This window comes from Amblyomma americanum, chromosome 6 (genome assembly GCF_052857255.1).
Source record: "Amblyomma americanum isolate KBUSLIRL-KWMA chromosome 6, ASM5285725v1, whole genome shotgun sequence".
NCBI classification, from domain to species: domain Eukaryota; kingdom Metazoa; phylum Arthropoda; class Arachnida; order Ixodida; family Ixodidae; genus Amblyomma; species Amblyomma americanum.
Genome location: NC_135502.1, coordinates 136801532 through 136824193, shown reverse-complemented (window position 1 = coordinate 136824193; position 22662 = coordinate 136801532). Strand labels below are relative to the sequence as shown.

At 48.4% G+C, this 22662-nt stretch overlaps 1 protein-coding gene across 1 annotated transcript; it reads left to right on the top strand.

Moving 5' to 3' along the window:
• Nucleotides 1-303: 303 nt before the first annotated feature.
• Nucleotides 304-4661, top strand: LOC144095533 (uncharacterized). Its single transcript, XM_077629233.1, has 2 exons — nucleotides 304-1081; nucleotides 4372-4661. The coding sequence occupies exons 1-2, from the start codon at nucleotides 379-381 to the stop codon at nucleotides 4659-4661; spliced, it is 993 nt and encodes a 330-aa protein (XP_077485359.1). The 5' UTR covers nucleotides 304-378.
• The last annotated feature ends 18001 nt before the right edge of the window (nucleotides 4662-22662 follow it).

Sequence of the window (22662 nt, the reverse complement as noted above, 5' to 3'; positions counted from 1 at the left end):
GAGTTCCGTCGCCTTGCAAATAACGGGCTTACATGGAGACACCCCGAAAAAGGCAAAACTGTAACATCATATGTCTTTGCTCCTGTGTCATCAGTTGATGCTGAGGCAAGAGCGATGCTGCAAGGAATTCGGCAATTTAATGGGTTGTATGGTTGCTCATTATGCGAGCACCCAGGAAAATCTCAACTGCTGCCAAGCAAAGGCCATGTACACGTTTACATCCCTGGGAAAACGTACACTCTAAGGAATGGTCATAGAATGAGGCGGCAAGCTGAGCAAGCTGTCAGCAAAAGCCATCCGGTAAAAGGTGTTAAAGGCCCTACTATTACAAACCTCATCCCAGGTTTCGACTGCAGCACTGGCTTCGTAGTTGATTATATGCACTGTGTCCTCCTTGGGGTGGTGAGAATATTTCTCTGTCTTTGGTTTGACACTAAACATCATGGTCAGCCATGGTACATTGGGCGCCGGGTAGATCTGGTGGACAGCAAACTTCTAGCAATTAAGCCACCAGATTTCATAACTAGAACTCCGCGTTCCCTCAAGCACAGGTGCTACTGGAAGGGTAATGAACTGCGTGGATGGCTTCTGTTTTATTGTTTTCCTGTTCTGTCTGGCATCCTACCAGATGCTTACCTGGAGCACTTTAATCTCCTTGTTAGTGGAATCTATATGTTGCTGTCAGAGTCTGTTTCTTTCGAGGAGGTTTATGTGGCAGAAAAATTGTTATTCAAATTTGTTGATGGTGTTCATGCCTTATATGGAGCACGCCACTGCTCCTTTAATGTGCATCAGCTTTTGCATCTTGCTGAATCGGTGAGAAACTGGGGGCCACTCTGGTGCACATCAGCATTTCTTTTTGAGAACAGGAATGGGCAATTGCTGCTCCTTATTAAAGGAACCCCGAGCATTGAAAAACAACTTTCACAATTAGTTGGCTTGAGCAATGCGCTGAGCGCTCTCCAGAATGAGGTAAAGGAGATGTCTGATGTCGATTTTGTGTTACGCAAGATTGAAAGTGTTCACTTCACGAAGTTGTCGTCTAATGCTGTTATTTATCATGATGCATCATGCCGACCAAGTGCAGTAGCCAGAAGGGCTTTGATTTCACTCTTATCTTCAATGGACAATGTCAATGTGTATAGAAAAGTTACAATTGGTGCACAGACATTTTCTTCTGTGCTCTATGCAAAGCAGCCGAAGCGAAACAATTTCACAGTTTTGATGTAGTTGGTGAGGAGAGAACCTTTGCATCAGTTCAGTGATTTGCTAAGTATGCTGGAGAACTCTATATAGTTGTAAACAGGCTGCTTGATCACGCCGAGCAGTACATACACGGAGGGACAGGATTCATACTGCCTCATGTTGTTTCCATATATGTAAATAGCCAGATTGATGTGATTTCAGTTCCGCCAAAGCCGACCAAATGTGTAAAGGTGCTAAATTTTGTTCGTATCTCTCCAACTTCATACGAGGCAAATTTATAACTTACAAAGGCTGAAAAATGCATTGAGCAGTGTGTTTATTCGTATAGAAACACCAAAATGTGGGGAGTTGTGCGTGCAGTCCGTGGGAGTCGCTCCACAAGTTCTTTGTTCATGTGTTCTTAGCTACAGGCGCTGTAACATTTGCTGCTAATCTCTTTCAGTAGCGTTAATGCAAGAACACTTTTCTGCAGTCCCTGCTGGTAGTAGTACGAGGACGCTTCATTAAAATCCGTCTTCTAGTTCATAATGCGCCTTTAACTTGTTCAATTTAAAAGGTGTCACGTACAAAAGAAAGCGTGGAATGTCTTGTTTTTCAAACGAAAAGATCATTTTTGACATTATCCTCACCAACAATGATGCACCTGTGTCGATAAACGAGCGTTTGTGTACTGTCAGGAAATGAGCTTGCTGCTGACTACACCAACTACGCATCGCATTAGCGAACTTATTCTTAGACACAAAGTGCATGCCCTTCAGCTCTTCCTTCAGCTTTGGCAACAGCAATAAGTCACATGGCACTACATCTGGACTATCTGGAATTATATTTATCACCTGGTAGCTGACATGACAGCGCTTGGTCGTGCTTGGCCACACGTTTGAAGACAACTGCTACATTAAAGAAGGTGCAGTTGTGAGATGTTATGCCTCAGAGCGTATATTCCAGACATAGTGCCATATGTGGCTCACCGCTAGCCCAAAGCTGTGTAGTAACAATTGAAAGGCATGCGCTTTTTGTCTGACAGTAGACTGACCAATTCAGTGCGTAAATCTCCAGCGGCCAGCCCCATTCAACTCTGATGGTGTACAAACACCAGTGTATCGATAATGCAAGTTCTTTGTTCCTATGGTAACATAAAAAATGAACTTTTTTATTGAAGGAAAATGTTTCAAGCTTTCTTGGGATTGCGGAATCTTTATATTTGAACAGACCAGATGTTACAGATGTTACAGACCAAGAGACCAAACTTTATGAATGGCCCTTGTATATGTGTTATTATATATATTTGGCTTCTTTTCCTTGAATGTCTTTTGTACAATTTGTTTTATCTGCTGCACAAGGTGCAGTTGTTTTTCAGCTGCTCAACAAAGATTTCATAATAAATTTCTCAAGTACAGCCTGATTTATGCTGCGTTGGCACCGGTATGAGCTTCATGATGCCTGTGTATTGATTTGTTGTAAGGGATATTTCATCTGCTGCTTTGCTGTTTTGCACACTTTCAAAATAAACATTGCGAAAACCCTTTTCGGTTTAACCTTTACTTTCTGGAAACCCGTGTACGTCACATACATCTGAATATTAGTGTTCATTGCTTTTCAACAGGCATGGAAAGTTTCCCTTAGCTTTTTTTCTGTGGGCAGGTTTTGGTGTGGGCAGTTAGTACATAAAAGCTCGTTATGCTCTCACTGGGTTTTCAATACATTTGCTCTATTGCACATCGTTGTTATCACAGTCAAGAGAAATATTTTCTTGAAAGTTCTCTCGTTGCTTAAAAATATGCTGCCGAGTGCAGATGGCTGCTGCTGTAAACAAATTGTCAGGTTTGCATGCTTTACAAATAGTGTTCAATATCTATCTATCCAGGTTGCAAAAACCGCTTTGCAAACTACTGGACTCTTTGGGCTCAAATGCGACCACAAGGTACCTTGTGATAGTCTGTTTTTCGGTATGTAATGTAACGTGAACTTGCCTGCAGTTTACACAATCGGCGAAAGATGGCAATCAGCTGCGGCAGCACTTTTCATCGTGGCGAGCAGAGCAGCTGGTTCCGCAAGCTGCATCATGTGGCCAACTGCGAGGCCCGTCTGTACCCTAGCTATGCGGGCACTGCAGCGCAGTTAGCCAGATGGCACAACCTGTAAAATTGGCTGCTTCTCTTGTTGACAACTTTTGACGAAAAGTTGTGCCGCAGCCGACTGCAGCTTCCGATTCTGGAAAATGCAGGTGTTAAATTATTATCAGAAAATGTAGACCTAGTCAATTTGCCCGCAGTTAGCGTTTGGGTCCAAACTGTCCAGTATTATAAGCAGGGGAATTTTTTATAGCGTGGACAGATAAACATGGATCACCTGGTATAATGATGTGCATATGAAACCCAAAGTATAATTATGTCAGCATACATACATGCTTACAGGAATTATTTTGAAATATTGAGAGTCCTAGCTTCCCTAAATTCAACACAAATATATATGTCAAAACTAAATATGAACCTAGGCCATGCTGAATGTGTCAAAAAAATTGAAGCTGGGCCACATTATGCCAATATTGAATATATTGCGTATACCGTAGATGAATTAAAGCTAAATGTATTGCAGCATAATGTCCCTATGGTGCCCAGAGTTGGCAGTGATCTGGCCTTATGTCGCGATGATTTGGTCGTATGAGGTCGCAATGCGCTCAGATATGGCCCTGATCTGGCTGTATAAGTTCGTGACAACGCCAGATATGGCCCTGATCTGGCCATATAAGGCCATGACGATGCCACATAAAGCCCTGATCTGGCCATATAAGGTCGTCGCGATGCCACATATGCCCTGATCTGGCCATATAAGGTCCCGTTACCCGTTCAGATATGGATTATATTTTGCCTGATATAGTCAAATCTGAGCCATAAAAGGGCAACATTTCGCACATATATGGCCTGATTTTGACCTTTATCTGCCCAGATATGGGTTAATTTGCGGCCTTATATATTTATATCTGGCCGCATATAAAGCATATCTGGACCAGATATGGAATTTTCGTAAGGGTTTACCTCGACGTAGCGGGTCAGGAAGTCGATCGCTATGATGATCCACTTATTTCCAGACGTTGATTTAGGGAAAGGGCGAAGCAAGACCATGTCAAGCTACTGAAAGGGTCTTCGGGGGTTCATTTGGGTTCAGAAATCCTGCTGGTTGGGTGGGAGGAGTCTTTCGCCGCTGACAATCTCGACAGGTTTTCCTCCAGTGGGCGCGGCGGAGGCATAGCGACAATGTCGCTCACGAATCCTTCTCTGTTTTACGTCCTGGCCGTGCTTTTCAACTGCCCGACACCTTCAACCGCCGAGGCACGCTGCAGCCTTTCTGTGACAGTGGAGAAGGATTACTGCATGGTCAAGCCTACCAGTCCCCAAAAATGCGACATCAATGACATGTTCCTGACCATGCGCACTTGGATGTCACCACCTGCCTGACATCCCTTGCCGACATCGGTTACGTGAGCGCCCTGGCAGTGTAAAAGAGCGACAACTTCACGTATCCCTGCCAGTGGGCGCGGCGGAGGCATGGATACAATGTCGCTCACGAATCATTTTCCGTTTTTCATCCTGTTGAGAGACGATCACCTTGCGTACGTCTATCGCAGTAACAATGTCTTCCTTTTGCTTCTGCCGTGCCCACGGTCTTTGAATGATGTGCTTACTATGATTTACTATTGATTTGTGAGTCTGCTGCCTTCTTGCGGTGATGTAGAAATAAATCCGGGACCATCTACTGAGGAGATGCTTTTCACCTTAATTGAGGACGTTCGTGAACTCAAAGTTTGAAAGACACTAAAAGCAAGCGGGTCGCAACGTCTTCAATTGATCACACGATTGATGTGATTTCGACCACCGTGACGGATTATACATGTACATTAGATGAACTTCAGTCAACTCTCGAGAAACTTGCTTTGAAGGTAGAAGATTTGGAGAATAGGAGTAGAAGAAACAACCTGATTGTGTATGGCATATAAGAAGATACAGAAGAAAACCATCAAAGCCATTAGAAGATCGTTTGTGAAACCATGCTGGCCGACACTCTGAAAGTACCAAATTTGGCGATCGAGCGTATTCATAGAATCGGTCGCCCGGCTGAAGACAAGTGCCGACCTGTAATTTTAAGCTTGTGGACGGCAGAAACAAGGCTAACATTCTCATGAATTGCAGGAAGCTGAAAGGCACAGAATATAGCATATCAGAGGACTTCTCACAGCGGGTACACTGAATCCGGAAAAAACTATGGATTGCTACTGCTGAAAACAGAACCAAGGGAGACAAAGTCATGCTGTCGTTAGATAAAATCAAAATAAATTTTAAGATGTTCCGGTGGGATAAAGCACAAGATAAATTAGTTCCACTTTGTTCAAGATGACAGCCTCAATACAACTACAGAAGGAAAGGTTTCGTGTAAATCGAAAACAAAGTCACACTGAAGCAGTTAAACAGGAATATCGTCTTCTGAATATTAATGCTTAACGCATTCTGAATAATGCTGAGAAACTTGAACGTCTTTTGCTTACGTACGAGCCGCGCGTTGCAGTTCTCACTGAAACCTGGCTGCATGATAACACCCCCGATAAAGACGTGATAACTGCTCGCACGAAATTGTCCGCCACTACTGCAACTATAGAGGTGGTGGCGTAGCCATTGCGATAACGAAAGCAACGGATTATACTCTTCTACCACATGACAGTAGTGCAGAAATGGTCTGGCTTCTGCTTCATACTTCCAAATACAGCACTCTCGTTGGCGCGCTTACAGGCCACCAAATTCAGACTTGAGAAAAATTGAGACACTGTATGAACGCATGAACACAAAAAGCGATACGCGCATGTCATTTTGTGCGGTGATTTTAACTTGCCAAAGATAAACTGAGACTCGTTGAGCGTCTCGTCTTCGTACCAGCATTCTGATTTGCTACTTGATATTGCTTTTTCATTTAATTTGAAGCATGTCGTGGTTGAACCTTCGCGGGTCACTGCGACCACTCGTTCGCTTTTAAATCCTGCGTTTGTATGTGATGTTATCGACGGCCTCGGGTTTAGGTCGATATTATGCCTGGTATATCCGACCATGACCTAGTGACCTTCAAAATCAAAATGGCACGTCTGATTACACGCAGAACAACGAAACAATTTTATGGCTTTAATAACGCTGAGGATGAAAGTATTGTAGATGTTCTTGAACAAGACTGCGACAATTTTTATGCTGCGCAGATTGACGGTAACATGAGTCCGAATGACTTGTGGTTGGACTTTAAAAATACGGTGTACAGATGTATGCATCGGTACGTCCCGCTGAGGAATAAAAAAAACCACTGCCAGAGTCCTTTGATTACACATGGAATACTTCTTTAAACGCCGTATAAAACGAATTTCCCACAATACATCCAAAGTCGGACACAGTACCCTGGCATCACTTCGCAGAGACTTAAGAAACAAAAAAGGTATCAAAATTTCAATACTTTAAAATTAAACTGCACAGTTGTCTGGTTTATGCCCATGAACCTTCTGAGCTCACCTAACAGAAAAAAAGACCCAGTAAAAAAACTGACAATAAATGGTGTGGACGTTAGTGATAACCAAAAAATACCTGCAACGTTTAATGACTATTTCTCTTCTGTGTTTCTGGTAGGTGATGACCGAACAACTGATTTCAGATCAGGAAATCTTCAAGTACCCTATCTTACTATAAGTGAAGCCGGCATTTTATCCGCTCTTATTCACCTGAATATAAAGAAATCATCTGGGCCAGATGACATTCTGAATAAGTTTCTTACCAGGTAGCGGAATGGTGCGCGAAATACCTCTTTATTGGGTTTCGTTTATGTGGGTTTAACATCCCAAAGCAACTCATGCTATGAGGGACGCCGTAGTGGAGAGCTCCGGAAAGTTCGACCACCTGGGGTTCTTTAACGTGCACTGACATCGTACAGCACAAGGGCCTCTAGAACTTCGCCTCCAACCTCTTTACTATTTCAATGCTAGTCTGTATGGAGGTCCCCAGTGATTGGAAACTGTCTAATGTTGTCCCAGTCCATGAATCTCGTAATCAGCTAAGCGTTACAAATTACAGGCCAATAAGCTTCCTGTGCACTGCAGTTAAAGTAATATAAAACTTCATTTCTAAGCACATCACAACGTTCTTGGAGGAAAACAACTTTTTAGCCCAGTCACAAGATGTTTTCGCCGTGGGTTATCAATTACGACACAGTTATTACATACTACCAACGATTTCTTCTCAGCTCTTGATACAGCAGGGCAAATTGATGCCATTTTTCTGCATTTTAAAAAAGCGTTTGACCGATTACTACAGTATAAACTTTTACCTAAACTTAAGCACAACTTAGAAAATAAACTAATTCTGCAATTTCTTGACTCATACTTATCCCACCGACAGCCGTATGTGCAGATATCTGGTTCAAGTTCGTCGATCACTCCAGTGCTCTCAGGAGTGCCGCAGGGCTCAGTGCTCGGGCCACTTCTTTTTCTCGTATATTTAAATGACCTCAACTGCGATTCTCCTGTGCAATCTCGTTTTTCGCAGATAACTGCGTAATTTATCAGACAATTCTCTCCGAATGCGACCAGCTAATTATAGATAAATATATAGGTGCTATTAGTAATTGGTGCAGCAACTGGAAAATGTCGTTTAATGTTAGCAAGTGCATACAAATGATCATAACCAGGAAATAAGTTCCGTTGATGCACTCTAACAAAATTAACAGCGTCTCTCTTGAACGAGTAGATGAATTTCAGTACCTTGGCGCAACGATCAGTTCGAACCCAAGCTGGAGCCAGCACAATAATAACATAACATTACTACCATCTAAAAGACAATTGCTTTTAAAATACCGGCTAAATCATGCTTCCACTAAAACAAAGCTTGTGGCGTATACTTCCCTAGTGCGTCCATTGCTCGAATATGCTGACGTAGTATAGGAATCGCATACGAAAATGGATGCCAAATGTATAGAGCGTGTCCAAAAAAGACCACTACGCTTCATTTTCAAAGCCTACGGAAGACAGGTATCGATATCTGATCTTCTTAGCCGTTCCGGTTTACCCTCCTTGGAATCTCGTCGCAAAATGCATCGCTTAAAATTGTTATTCGACATCGTCAATAATCAAACAAGAATAGACTGACAATTATATGCAGTACAACAGACGACAAACTCGGCACAAACTGAGTTGTTCGCAGAAAATTTGCTGCCTGCCTGCAGGCCTTTTTTAATTTCCTCTTTTTTTTTGTTGACAAAGCACTGTGCAATTGTATCCCCACTCCTGCCTTGGCCACCAAAAGGTGGCTGGCAGTATTGAAGAAATAAAAAAATGAATATCATAAAATAAAGTGCGACATCGACAGACAGTCGGGGCCAGTAATACTTTTTTTTAATGCGGCGGAGGGTGCGAGTAAAACCGTGATGTCCAGCTGTAGGCTCGTCGTGTGACGGCTGTAGAATGTCTTAGCAGAGAGAAGCAGGTACAACAACGAGGCAGGCTGTTTTGTTCGCTGCGAAGTTCCTTTTCATGAGGACATCATTCTGTACACAGAAGGAAGATAGTCCTCGCTTGAATGAAGCGAGGGGGTGAAGAAACCTTGCCTTCCAAGTACTCGATGAGGCGTTTTATGTCGGGGTCCGAGCGTTGCTTCTGTGCAAAAGAGCTGGGACTGACAGGTCCCAGGAAGGCGTCCTCATCGTCGTCCGGCGGCAGTGCATCTACAGTGGCTCGTGAGAGGCAATCGACGTCAGGGTGCTTGCGTCCGGACTTGTAAACGAAGGTGACGTCAAATTCATGGAGGCGCAGACTCCATTGAGCGAGGCGGCCAGAGGGGTCATTCAAATTGCCAAGCCAGCACAGCGCGTGGTGATCGCTGACCACCTTGAACGGTCGTCCGTACAGGTAGGGGCGGATTTTTGGCGTAGCCCAGATGATGGCAAGGCATTCCCTATCTGTCGAGAAGTTAGCCTCGGCCTTCTAGCGTATGTGATGACTTTCTCCAGCCCGTCGCTTTTTTTAATGAGAACGGCACCTATTCCCACGCTGCTTTCGTCGGTATGAATTTCAGTATGGTCTGTTTCTTTAAAATGCAGTAGGATCTGTGGGGACTGTAAACGACGCTGAAGTTCTTTGAAGGTTCCTCCTAGCGGCACTTCCCATTTAAATGGCACGTCTCCCTTCTTCAGTTGGGTAAGGTGCTCTGCGATGCGCGAGTTTTCCACAAATCACTGGTAATATGCGCACAGTCCGTGGAGTCTGCGCACGGCTTACTTATCGGCCGGCGGTGGAAACTGTTCAATAGCAGCTTTTTTTTGTTGGTCTGGACGAACTCCCCCCTTGCTAACGATGTGGCCTAGAAACAGCAACTCTTCGTAGGCAAAGTCGCACTTCTCTCTTTTAAAGGTTAGGCCAGAGGAATTGATGGCGTCTAGTACAGAGTCGATCAGACTTGTCTAGAGTGCTCGAGAGGTGCCATCTTGGGAGGGTATAAAGCGGAATTCTAAAGCACATATTGACTTTCACTGATAGTGGTTGCGCTGGAGAGCAACAAAATAGACACCTGAATTGCACAGGCACCAGCGCCTTACCGCTAGCAAAGCAGGTGCGAAAAGATTTCACTTCATTTGCTCCGCAGCACACCCTCCGAGCGCTCTAGACAATTCTGATCGAGTCTGTACTGTTCCAAGTCTTTTGAGTTCCTCTAGAAAGTTCGAGGCAAAGACAACGACGTCATCTAAATATACCAGACAATTTTGCCACTTCAGGCCTGCCAGCCCAGTATCAATTACTAGCTGAAAAGTCGCTAGCGGGGAGCAGAGAGACCAAGTGGACTCAACGAGTCAATCGAGAGTGATGAATGCTGTCTTCTCGCTATCTTTTCCGTCAATCTCAATTTGCCAGTAGCCGCTCTTGAGGTCCATCGATGAGAAATACTTGGCGTTGTAGAGTCGATCCAGTGTGTCGTCGATGCGGGGGAGGGGGTAGACGTCCTTGTTTGTTATGTTGTTAAGTGGCGGTAACCAACGCAAAATCGAAGTGCGCCGTCTTTCTTTCTCACTAGAGCAAACGGTGTCGCCCATTTGCTGTTTGAAGGCGGGATAACGTCGTTTCGAAGCATTTCTTCCACTTGGTCCCATATTGCTTGTCGTTCTTGCAGCAACGCACCGTAGAGCCTCTGACGGAGAGGTCAGGCGTGTTGGGCAGTTATAATGCGATGCTTGGCAATTCGTGTTTACTGGACCTTCGGCGAGGACGAAAAACCTTCGCTGTAGTTTCGAAGCAGATTGCGGATCTAGTATTGTGTGTTCCGGGGCAGGGTTGTGTTGATGTCAAATGTGGCCGAGTTCTTTTGGTCATGCGAATCTTCTGCGGAAGCGTCGGAAAGAGCGAAGGAATCAGGTACGTCGGATATTTCGTCGAAGAAATCAATCGTCGTTCCTCTCTTAATGTGCCGGTATTCTTCGCTGAAGTTAGTGATCAGTACATCGGCCGGTTCATTGCGGAAACGTGTGATGCCTCTTGCGATGCTGATTCTTCGGTCTAGAAGACACTGCATGTTACCCTTGATGATGGCTTCAGGGTTAATGACATTCGTGGCGCCTTCGGTCACGATAACGCTTGAACGGGGTGGGACACTCACTTCTTCCTCCAGGACACTCAGTACAACGTGATTTTCTAGAGTTTTCATCGAAAGAATGGCCTCCTCCGTCAAAAGCGTGATGAGCTTGAACGCAGGTCGATGATCGTATGATGCTCATTAAGGAAATCAATGCCCAAGATCACTTCGCGGGAGCAATGCGCGAGAACAAATGTCTCAGAATAGGTATGTCCTTTGAAAGTCACTCGCGCTGTGCATCGTCCTGATGGCGTGATGAGGTGACCCGCTGCGGTGCGAATTTGTAGGCCGTCCAAAGCCGTCATGACTTTTCTCAGCTGCGCACCGAATGTTCCATTCATCTTGGAGTAATCGGCTCTTGAGTCGACTAGATCGGAAACTTTCTGGCCGTCGACAGTCACTTCTATGTCGGATGTCCTGGATCTTGCACTGCACGTCACCCTCGGGGTCGAATCACGGCTTCGTCGCGTATGCGATTCGCGGATGGGGCGTGTTGCCGAAGCTTTTCTGGGTGGCGGCGTCGTTTGAATTTGCGTCGTGGTCGGGGTTGCCATTTTGTGTGGCGTCGGTGCAGCGAGTATAGGTTCTTCATGCGGCGTCGCGGGTGCAGCGTCTTCATGGTGCGTGGTCGGTGGAGGATCTTCGGCGTTTCCCTCGTTAGCAACCTCACCTCCAGAGGTTTCTGTCTTTAGTTTCCCCTACGGGGGCTGCGAGACCTTCCTCGTACCGCGGGTGCGTAGCTGAGGCGTGGCGACGCAAAGCGCGAGGTTGACGACGATGGTGAGCGCGAAAGGCGGATCGGTGTGTAGTCCTGTCGACGCAGGTACACGTCGATTTCCTGAGGACATTGGCCGAAGCTTGGTCGTTGGGCATCAACGGCCAATCCTCGAAGACCGATAGATCGGTACGGGCAGTGACGTAGAATATGACCGGCCTCACCGCCGTAAAAGCACAATGGTCGGTTGTCGGAAATCCTCCAGGCGTCGCATTTCCTGGGGCTTGAGTGTCGTTCGTAGGCTGGGCGGGCAGGGGCTGGGAGGCGGCGTTCCGGAACAAACTGCTCATCTCGGGGAGGACGTAGAGGTTGTCGATGGGGCTGAGGAGTCCTTCCCGCAGCGGCGTAGGTCATGACCTAGGGTTCTGTAGCCGTCGGGGTGCCAAGTGCCTCTTGCACTTCTTCCCGTACCACATCCATCAGAGTCGCTGCTTGCGGCTGTGTGGAGGATGGCAGTAATCCTCGTAGCTCCTGTCAGACCATTTCACGGATAACTTCCCGCAAGTTGTCGCTGGTGGTGGCCGTCGTGTCCGAACGGATTGCACAGGCAGAGGAAGGGCGATTGTACTACCGAGCTCGGACGTCGAGGGTCTTCTCGATCATGCAAGCTGCCTATATGAATTCCTTGACTGTTTTTGGTGGCTGGCGGACGAGGCTACAAAGGGTTGTTCTTTTACGCCGCGCTATAAAATCTGAATTTCCTTTGCCTCGGTAAGCTCGGGGTCGGCGCGGAGAAAGAGGCGATTTGTTTCTGACACGTAACCGCGGACGGGCTCATTTGAAAGGTGGATCCTGGACTCGAAGAGTTGTTCGGCTGTTTTTTTCCTCACGACACTGGTGTATACCTGCAAACGTTCTTTCTTTAATAGCTCCCACGTCGTCAGGGAAGACTCGTAGTTTTCATACCACGCGCGTGCTGAGGCTTCCAGAGCGAAAAAGACGTGCTGGAGTTTCGCCGCACCATCCCAGTTGTTGAATCGTGCCACGCGCTTATATTTTTCCAACAATTCTTCTGGGTCTTCTCCTAGGGATCCATTGATAGTAGGCGCGTCCCGCTGCTGCTGCAGTATGATCGGGGTCGACATCTTTGGCGAGGTAGTGGTGCTCGTAGCGGCCTCCTTTCGCTGTCTGGGGAGGTCCGGCAGTGTCCCGAACTCAGGCTGCTCTCCCCGGAGACGTCGATTGGCTCGGTTAACTGCAGGCTCGTTCTTCGGTGCTAAGCGCAGGGGGCTGGCGTCCCGACTTGAAGAGGGTGTCTGGAACATTAATGGCTACCCAGCACCTCCACCAGAAATAGCATAGTGGTGACGGCAGACGAAGGAGCGATGAAGATCCAAAAAACTTCTTCCAAAAGAGAACTGTTTATTGGGCTGACTTGCGGCCACGACGGACTGAATCACACGGCAGCAGCGAAGCGACAAGCATGCTCGGTGGTCGTCGAACAGAATGCCCGCCGCTCTCGGCTGTGCTAAATTTAAAGCTGATAGTGAACGTTCGTGATAAAGCGTGCAGAGTTACTAGAACATTCCGGAAGAACGTAGAATCAGCTTTGCCTGGCTGCGATCAGTCGAGATAAATCTAGTTGCTTCTTGCGTGCCAAAAAAGCGATAAATATGCGTTGCGGCAGATTGGAAAAAGCAACAAACACTGAAAACATTCGCGACAGTATAAACTTTACCACTTGTAAGAGGCATGCGGTAGACTTGTAGGGGGAGTATTTAGTAAGTCTTACAGCAGTTTCTACAGTGCTCGCACTTTTCATTTCTTACATCGCAGTAATATGCTAGCACAGGGTAGAAAGCTTGTAACTGAACAGAAAAATGAATGGCCATGCTATGTCTTAGCCACATTATTAGTACCATAAAATATATGTTTCGAATAAGGAACTCCTCTTATTTATGTCAGCTTTTCATTCTTAGTGTAAGACTGACCTTCGGCTTGAGAATCTTCAGAGGCTGGCGCTCAACGAAGAAGACGACGAGACGAGCCGAACACTCCGATGCTCGAGCGCCGAACGCTCGGTCCCTCGTGCGTGCTCTGGACTGCACGCTGTCTCTGGTATGTGCCTGGCCGATAGCGATGGTTGTTCGTGACGCTGTGCTTTTGAAGACGTTTCTTATTACAAGTGGTGGAGGTGCCAACGATCCCCTCGCCCTGGAGCTTCGCACACTCGCACTGCCTACCGCCTCTGCAATGCCTGAGACCGAGACCGTTACCCAAACCGCTTCACCGCTTTCTTCGGCTGTCTTCTGTTCCGGCGTTGCGCGGCAGCGTGACCCGACCATCTTCAGCGGCACAGATGACACGGATGTGGAGGATTGGTTGTCCTCCTATGAACGCGTAAGTGCATATAATAAGTGGGACGATAGCGTCACGCTCACAAGCGTTATCTTTTATCAGAGCGACGTAGCCAATCTCTGGTTTCGAAACCACGAGGCTGACATCTCAAGCTGGGCAGCTCTAAAAACCAGTCTGACAGAAGTCTTTTGCCGTCCCGCAGTGCGAAAGCTTCGAGCTGAGCAACGCTTGCGAAGTTGGGCCCAGAAAAACCGGTTAAAACTTCACCAGTTATATAGAAGATGTCGTCGTCCTCTGCAAGAGTGTCAACCCTTCTATGAGCGAGGTCGGCAAGATCAGCCACATTATGAAAGGCATTGAGGATGATGCCTTCCAGATGCTCGTCGCTAAAGATCCCCAAACAGTCTCCGTTGTCATCGGCTACTGCCAAAGCTTCGATGAGCTGCGCAAACAGCGCCTTTCTACCCGGTGTAGAGGCTTTCAGGAGGCTGCAGTTTGCAGCTTGGCTCTCCCAGGAGACGGTGCTTTGGACAAACAGTCGCTCCTCTAGAGCATCCGGCAGTTTGTACGTGAGGAACGCCAGCTATCTTTGTCTACCTGCCCGCCTACGCCTGCGCCGTCGCTCGCTCCCAACCTACAGCGTGTTATCGAGCAGGTCGCTGAACTCCTGCCAGCTCTTTCTCAGCCACCCCCTGATCGCGGCTCCTCTGACGTACGCCGATGCCGTGGTGCGGTCGCGGCCCCCACCTGCTGACCCAGTCTACAGGCCACCTACCCGGCAGTTAGAACCCCGGCGACCTGCAACCCCACCTTACCGTCCGGTTGCCCACCCCGTATCACAGCCGCAGCCACTCAACCCCTGGCGCGCACAAGACAACGCCCTATTTGCTACGCCTGTGGCGACGCTGGACACTTGGCTCGTTTGTGTCGCAGTCGTGACCACCCTCCCTACGATTATAGGCGTGAGCCGATGTACGACCTTCCGCCGTCGTCCTCGCCTGCGTCACACTTGCCGCCTCCGGATTCTTCTTCTCCTAGTTACCATCCCCCCTCCACCGCTCGCCGTCTCCTGGCCGTCGTTCCCGTTTTTTAATGCTCCGTCGCCAACCCCCCGTCTACGCGGAAAACTAACCACCGCAGTTCCGGAGGCAAGAACTGCGTCACCAGCGACTCATTCAAGACCTGTTTCTGCGTCTGCCAATATTATTACCGCTTTCGTTGAGAGAGACACCGTCGAAGCACTTGTTGACACTGGCGCAGCCGTTTCTGTTCTGAGTCACGTCACACCCTCTGTCGCAGACTCAAAAAAGTGACTATGCCCCTTCCTCCTGTTTCTCTCCGCACAGCCAGCGCTCAGGACATTCGACCGTAAGCTGCATGCACCGCCCGCCTGCTCGTCGGAAACGTTCCCTACATAATCGAGTTCATCGTCCTCGCCCGCTCCTCTCACGACGTTATCCTTGGTTGGGACATCCTCTCCACACATCAGGCCGTTATTGACTGCGCCCGGGCTCAGCTTCACTTGTCGCCGTACAGTGACGCCCCCTTGGACGTAACCGGTGCTGCTATCGCTACTGTGGTCGTCTCGGAGGACACAGACGTTCCACATTTCTCTTCAGTGATGGTGCCTTTTCTTGTGCTGCGCTCTCAGATGCAACTGTCACTTATACCCCCTCTTTACGATGCGCTGACCAGAAGTCTGTTTTGCTGCCTCATGCTGTGCTGACAATTGTTCGTGGCTCCAGCGCTATTTATGTGGCCAACCCGTTCTCCTGCCCCACCACTTTACTCCGTGACCAGTCGCTTGGTAGCGATGCCTTTCTCGATCCCGCCTCCGCATACCCTCTTGTTGATAGCGTGGCAGGCCTTCACGTCAGCGCGATTACGCTTGTTCCCATCACGAATCAGTCGTCTGTCGATATCTTCCACCGTTCCGTCGATGCCGCCCTGACGTCTACCCAACGAGACCAAATTTTCTCCGTTCTGCAGCGTTTTCAATCTTCGTTTGACTACCAGCAACCTTCCTTGGGCCGCGCTACCACCGTTACCCACTGTATTGACACTGGAACCCATGCCCCTTTGCGCCATTGTCCGTACCGCGTGTCAGCCGCTGAGCGCCGCATCATTGACGATCAGGTGACCGACATGCTCCAGCATCACGTGATACAGCCGTCACACAGACCGTGTGCTTCGCCAGTGATTCTGGTCAAGAAAAAAGACGGTTCCATCCAGTTCTGCGTGGACTACCGTCGCCTGAATAAGATTACACGTAAGGACGTTTACCGTCTTCCCTGTATCGACGATGCCCTCGACTGTCTGCAGGGCTCTCAGTTTTTTTCTTCATTGGACTTGCGCTCTGGTTACTGGCAGGTGCCGATGGCGGAGGTCGATCGCCCAAAAACTGCATTCGTCACACCCGACGGGTCTATGAATTTAATGTCATGCCCTTCGGCCGCTGCAATGCACCCGCCACATTGGAGCGCATGATGGACAACATACTCCGAGGGCTGCAATGGGACACATGCCTTTGTTATCTAGACGACGTTGTAATCTTTTCCCCGGAATTTCTGTCTCATCTTCAGCGCCTTGAGACTGTTCTTCGCTGCCTGGCCGACGCTGGCCTCCAACATAATTTGAAAAGTGCCGCTTCGAAGCTCGGCAGCTCACCATCCTCGGACACGTCGCGTCGAAGGATGGCGTTCTCCCGGACCCGGCCAAGTTGCGAGCTGTGGCGGAATTTCCGAGGCACACTTCTGTAAAAGACCTCCGAAGCTTCGCTGGCTTCTGCTCCTACTTCCGCCGCTTTGTCCGCAATTTCGCCACTATTGTCGACCCCCCTGACCAAGCTCCTTTCCAGCCACCACCTTTCAGCCTGGTCGCCAGCCTGCGATGAAGTGATACGGCACTCCGTCACCTCCTGACCACTACGCCAATTCTTCGTCACTTCGACCCTCGTTCTCCGACGGAACTCCACACCGATGCCAACGGCGTCGGCTTCGGTGCAGTATTCGCTCAACGCAAGCAAAGCTTTTACGAAAACGTTGTGGCTTACTCTAGCCGGACACTCACAAAAGTTGAAGCCAACTATTCGGTCACCGAGAAGGAGTGTGTAGCCATCCTTTGGGCGAACGTCAAATTTTGCCCCTACCAGTATGGGCGCCCTTTTGACGTTGTCACCGATCACCAAACCCTCTACTGGCTGTCCTCTTTGAAAGATCCCTCTGGTCGACTGGCGCGCCTGGCTCTGCGACTCCAAGAGTACGACATTCTTGTTATCTATCGTTCCGGCCGCAAACATGCCGATGCTGATGCCCTCTCACGTTCCCCTGTACCATCTGAGGCAGTGCCTTGCAAATTCGCCCTGCCTTCTTTGAAGTTTGAGTCCGCTGATATGGCTTCCGAGCAACGCAAAGACCCGTGGATCACTTGCCTCTTATATCTCCTCTCTGGTCAATCGTCTCGACCTCATTCCCGTGCTCTCCGTCGTCAGTCGCACCATTTCGCCATCCGAGACCAGCTTCTTTACCGCCGCAACTATCTCCCGGATGGTCGCAAGTGGCTTCTCGTCATTCCGACACATATGCGCTCGTTCATTTGCTCTTCCTACCACGATGATCCCCAGTGTGCCCATGCCGGATTATTGAAGAGTTTCACCAGTCCACAACAGCGGTACTACTGGCATGGGATGGCCCGTTACGTCCGCCAGTTCGTTCAGTCCTGCACGGCATGCCAGCGACGATAGCATCCACCTCACCGACACGCCGCTCCTATGCAGCCGCTGCCTTGTTCAGCGCAGCCCTTCGAGCGTGTTGGCATCGACCTCTACGGCCCTTCTTCACAGCACATCAACCGGGAACCGCTGGATCATCGTTTCCATCGACCCCCTTACTCACTACGCTGAAACATCGCCTTTACCATCCGCTACAGCCCACGAAATTGCATCCTTCATTCTCCATCGCATCATTCTTCGCCATGGAGCGCCCAAAGAGCTGCTCAGTGGTAGGGGTACTGCCTTCCTCTCTGAAGTTGTAGCTCCCCCTTCAGGAATTCAACGTCGTTCACCGCACCAGCTCCGCCTACCATCCCCAGACAAATGGCATGGTTGAGCGTTTTAATCGCACCCTCGACGGCATGCTGGCCATGTATGTTACTTCCGACCATTGTAGCTGGGACCGCGTTCTCCCTTTTGTCACATACGCTTATAACTCCGCTGCTCAAGCCACCTCCGGATTCTCTCCGTACTTTCTCTCATACGGCCGTGAGCCTTCTTGCACAATGAACACAATTTTACCTTACCGCCCTGATGCTTCCGAATTTACAACTCTTTCTCAAGCCGCAACTTATGCCGAAGAATGCCTGCAGCTTGCCCGGTCCTTCACATCTCACTCCCAGCAGCAGCAGAAAAGCACCCGTGATCCCCCTGCACTTCCTCCCACTTACCTTCCTGACTCTTTGGTCTGGCTCTGGGTACCCTCCTCAGGTCCCGGCCTTTCCTCTAAACATGTTAGCAACTACCAGAGACCCTACCGTACTCTTCAGCAGACATCCCCCGTCAATTTCCTCATCGAACCCCTTACGCCATCCCCCGATCATCGCCACCGAGGCAGCAAAATTGTCCACACGACCCGCCTCAAACCATACTACGACGCCGCCATCGTCACATCGCCCTAGGCCGCCAGACTGGCGCCCTTTCGCGCGGGGGGAATTGTAAGACTGGAGTTTGGTTTTAGAATCTTCAGAGGCTGGCGTTCAACGAAGAAGACGACGAGAAGCGTCGAACACTCCGAAGCTCGAGCGCCGAACGCTCGGTTCCTCGTGCGTGCTCTGGATTGAACGCTGTCTCTGGTCTGTGCCTGGACGATACCGCTGGTTGTTCGTGACGCTGTGCTTTTGGAGACGTTTCTTATTACATTAGCATTGATCTTTTGCAAGTTACCAAGGTTCTACAGTCTTCAGTGGCTATCGTCAGGCCCACTTGTTTGTCAAAGCTCCAGAGTACACGGTGAGTCGTGTCAGTGCAATCAAAGTAAAATCTGGATAGAAATAAACTGTAACAAGGTAACCATGTGGGCTAGTTGGTGTGTATCAGACATAGCTTCACCAGCGAAAGAACGGGACACCAGGCGAAGAAGAACACAGGACAACGCTGGGCTGACAACTGAAGTTTAATCGAGAAACGTCCTGGGTCACCAAACGACGCATGCGTATCAGGCTCACAAAAAACCCCTAAAAGACAAGAAAAACCTATGTGGCGAATCACCTAGGAGAGGATGCACGCACCATATTTGGCAAACAAAAAACAAACAAAAAGCACAAAAGCACAAAAAACACATAATTTGCACACATTCTGTGACTGACAGCTTCTACCAGCAAATCCGCCGCCTTGGTGACGCAGGTTTTCCGGCTGACGTGCTGACTGCAGTTGGTGAGTCGATGCTGCAGAAGATAAAAAACCAGAACAAACGTGATTCCGGGAATGCAAGAATGGAGGGGAAGAAAGTTGAAGTGGTGCCCTATCTTCACGGTGTTTCGCATAACCTGAAGAAAGTGGCACAACGGCACGGCGTGACGGCAGTTTTCTCTGCACCCTGTAAGCTGTCTGGTTTATGTTCACGTATCGCGATGGCCAGTGAGGGGAGGAAGCCCAAGAGCTGCACTGTGAAGCATGCCAACAAGTTCGTTCGTTGTTCGACTCGTGTCGTTTACAAGTTACCCCTATCATGTGGTAGAGTGTACACGGGCCAAACTGGCAGATGCGTTAATGACCGGGCACGAGAACATAACAATTCCCTGAGCAATTTATCTGATCAGAATAATCTCCCACGTCACTGCAGGAGTTGCAAAGACTGCGTTCCAGCTTTTAACAACATGTCAGTCATCGGAAAAGGAAAAAAACAGGGAGGAGAGGGAAATCCTGGAGGCCTATTATATTAGGTTGCAAGGCAGTGACACATGCGTCAGTGCACCGTCTTTAAATCTCACTGACAAGGAATTTAGATTCCTGAGCAAAAGTGCACGAGTGCAAGGTTGACAGGCAAATTATGTGTTTTTTGTGCTTTTGTGCTTTTTATTTGTTTTTGTTTGCCAATTATGGTGCGTGCATCCTCTCCTAGGTGATTCGCCACATAGGTTTGTTTTGTCTTTTAGGGTTTTTTTGTGAGCCTGATACGCATGCGTCGTTTGGTGACCCAGGACGTTTCTCGATTAAACTTCAGTTGTCAGTCCAGCGTTGTCCTGTCTTCTTCTTCTCCTGGTGTCCCGTTCTTTCGCTGGTGAAGCTATGTCTGGATAGAAAGTTCACGCTTTCAGAGTATTTCTAGAAAAAAACTGCTATTATTTCCTGCTCAGGATGAGGGAACAGCATAGATGGTGCACATCCTCATTGTCACTCTAGGAATTATGGCTGCTCGCTGCTTTTTGGCGACATTTCATTTATCTTCAGGAAGAGCAGGCATTAATGGGCGGAAATAGGTGCATACTAAATTAAACATTGCAATGTGCAATGATTTGTTGTGACTGTGCTTTTGTTATCCATGAAGCAGTGAGCGTTTTTGATGGCTGTGTCGCAAAGATGTCACTGCTACAGTGCACTGCGTTCAGAGATTTGTTTGCCCATACGTTTGGATTTCTCAGTATCTCGTTTCCTTATTAAACGGCTGAATAAATTGGGCTTTCATCTTGTGGACTTTCATCATGTTGGCAATGTATTTTCAACCGGTGTTCAGTTTCAGTTTGGAAGATTTGTCTAACCGTTGTTTGTGTCTAAATGTTTTCTAATTGTTGATCTCATTACACTGCATTTCTGCTGAAACGAAATGTATCAGTAACATTTTATCAAGCGGTACCCTGTCATGTGGCTAGCAACGTGGCGAAAACATTTTTATGAAGTCAACGTTCTTCTTTAAACATTATAGCCAACTAAGCCTTATGTTATTTAATGTTGTCCACAATTTGTACCATTCACTGAACGTTGAAGCAACATTGTACGCTACTTGGGTCTAATCAGAATATCATCCCCCCTCGGATATTTAACATTGCGCATGGGGTTAATCTCAATAGACATGGTCACGGCCATTCGACATGCTAATTTGCAGGCATTGTTTGCTAACAGTAAACCAGACGGATCAGAAATAGGACGTCATGTGACGCCTTTAGTCAGCGGGCCAACGGTTTGTCGTGTAAAAGTTCCGAAACATCATAAGCATCTTCTGTTTTTGCTACCTTTTAGCAAGTTATTAGTTCGTTTGGTGGCACCCAACGCTGATGGGGTCATTCGTCGTGTCGCGTTGTTTTTAACCCTAAAATAGAATGTTTAGGTTTTTCCCCTCCAACGACTACGGAGGAACACGGATGTTTCATTCAGCACAGGACTGAAGTGCGGTCATTGCCTACGTTTCATCCAAAGCAGAAATGGTTCCATTTTCAAAAAAGAGAAAATCTACGATTTATGTGCGAAATTTCTTGCAGTGTAGGCAACACATGCCGCGTCGCAAAGCTCGCAAGCACAAGATAGAGCTCCTGTTTTATTTGCTGTTTGGTTCTTGAACTCGCCAAAGAAATTGCAAAAAAATTCATCGTCGTTATGAAACTTGTGTACGCTCATTAAATAATAACAAGAACTGGTGCGTTATACAGCCATTTCTGTTTGGCTAGTAGCGTACAAAAGCGCACCTGAAGATGTATCACAGTGTGCTAGACTTTCCGATGGAAAAGACAGCCGCTGGTAGCAGCACTTCATCAACGTTGTAGTGTTCGGCGCGCTGTCGCATCTTTTTGTACATGTGTTGCGAATATTCCACGAGAGGGCAGTGACCTAGGCTACGCGTCCGGTTTTGTTTTATTTTGTTTTGCTTTGGTGCACGCCGTTAGAAGCGGACTCATGCCTTTTTGGTTAGTCTCCCTATTCGTCCTTGCTGTTTCATTCGCTGCTCCGGACGGCGGGGCTATCTGCCGGCCTCGACCTTGGACCCCTGTCCCCTTGGCGAAGGATTGCGAGACCACCTAGGGAGGACCTCCGGGGGTAAGAGAAAACGCTGACATCAGTTCTGAGCTTTCATATTCGTCAAAACTGATGAGCCGCAGTTAGCATTTTATTTTTACGTGTGGAAAGGGGCGTGGGCATCTTCGGGGTGTACCTGCGAAGGGAGCCGCGCCCGATTGCTTTTTTCTCTAACTACTGCTAGCTGACAGGCGCTCGGTCTGGCCGAGTGCAGAGGGAGTGACCGTTGAGAGCTGGTGCAAGGCGCGCCAGTTTGACCGTTGGGACGCGGTGTCCCTCGCCTCTGTGCAGGCGGTCGGCTAGGCCGGCCGCGGATAGTTGTGGCCGTATACTGACTTTTGTTTGTACTCATCTGTAAATAGCCGGTATAAAAGTTCGTTTCTCACTAAATAGCTTCGCCGGCAAGTCATATCATCGAGAAGCGTGCAAGCGGTGCATCCAGTTTCTGGAAATCACCGGACCAACACCACCGGCAAACCTTTTACTGGCGCAGTCGACAGTACTGGTGCTCTGCAGCGGCCCCGAGGAACGGACGAAGACATCCACGGAGAGAACGACGAAGTTCGGCATCCAAGGCGAGATACCGAAAAGACGACAGGCTACGGGGGTACAAACGTGCGAACCGCATCGGGCGTGAAACGCCGAAGGCAAGGCCTTCAACAGACACAGAGTGGTATCCCTGAACAACGGCGGCAGTTGGAACATTCAAGCGGACACGGCTTTCTGAGGAGCGGACACGGGCGTTA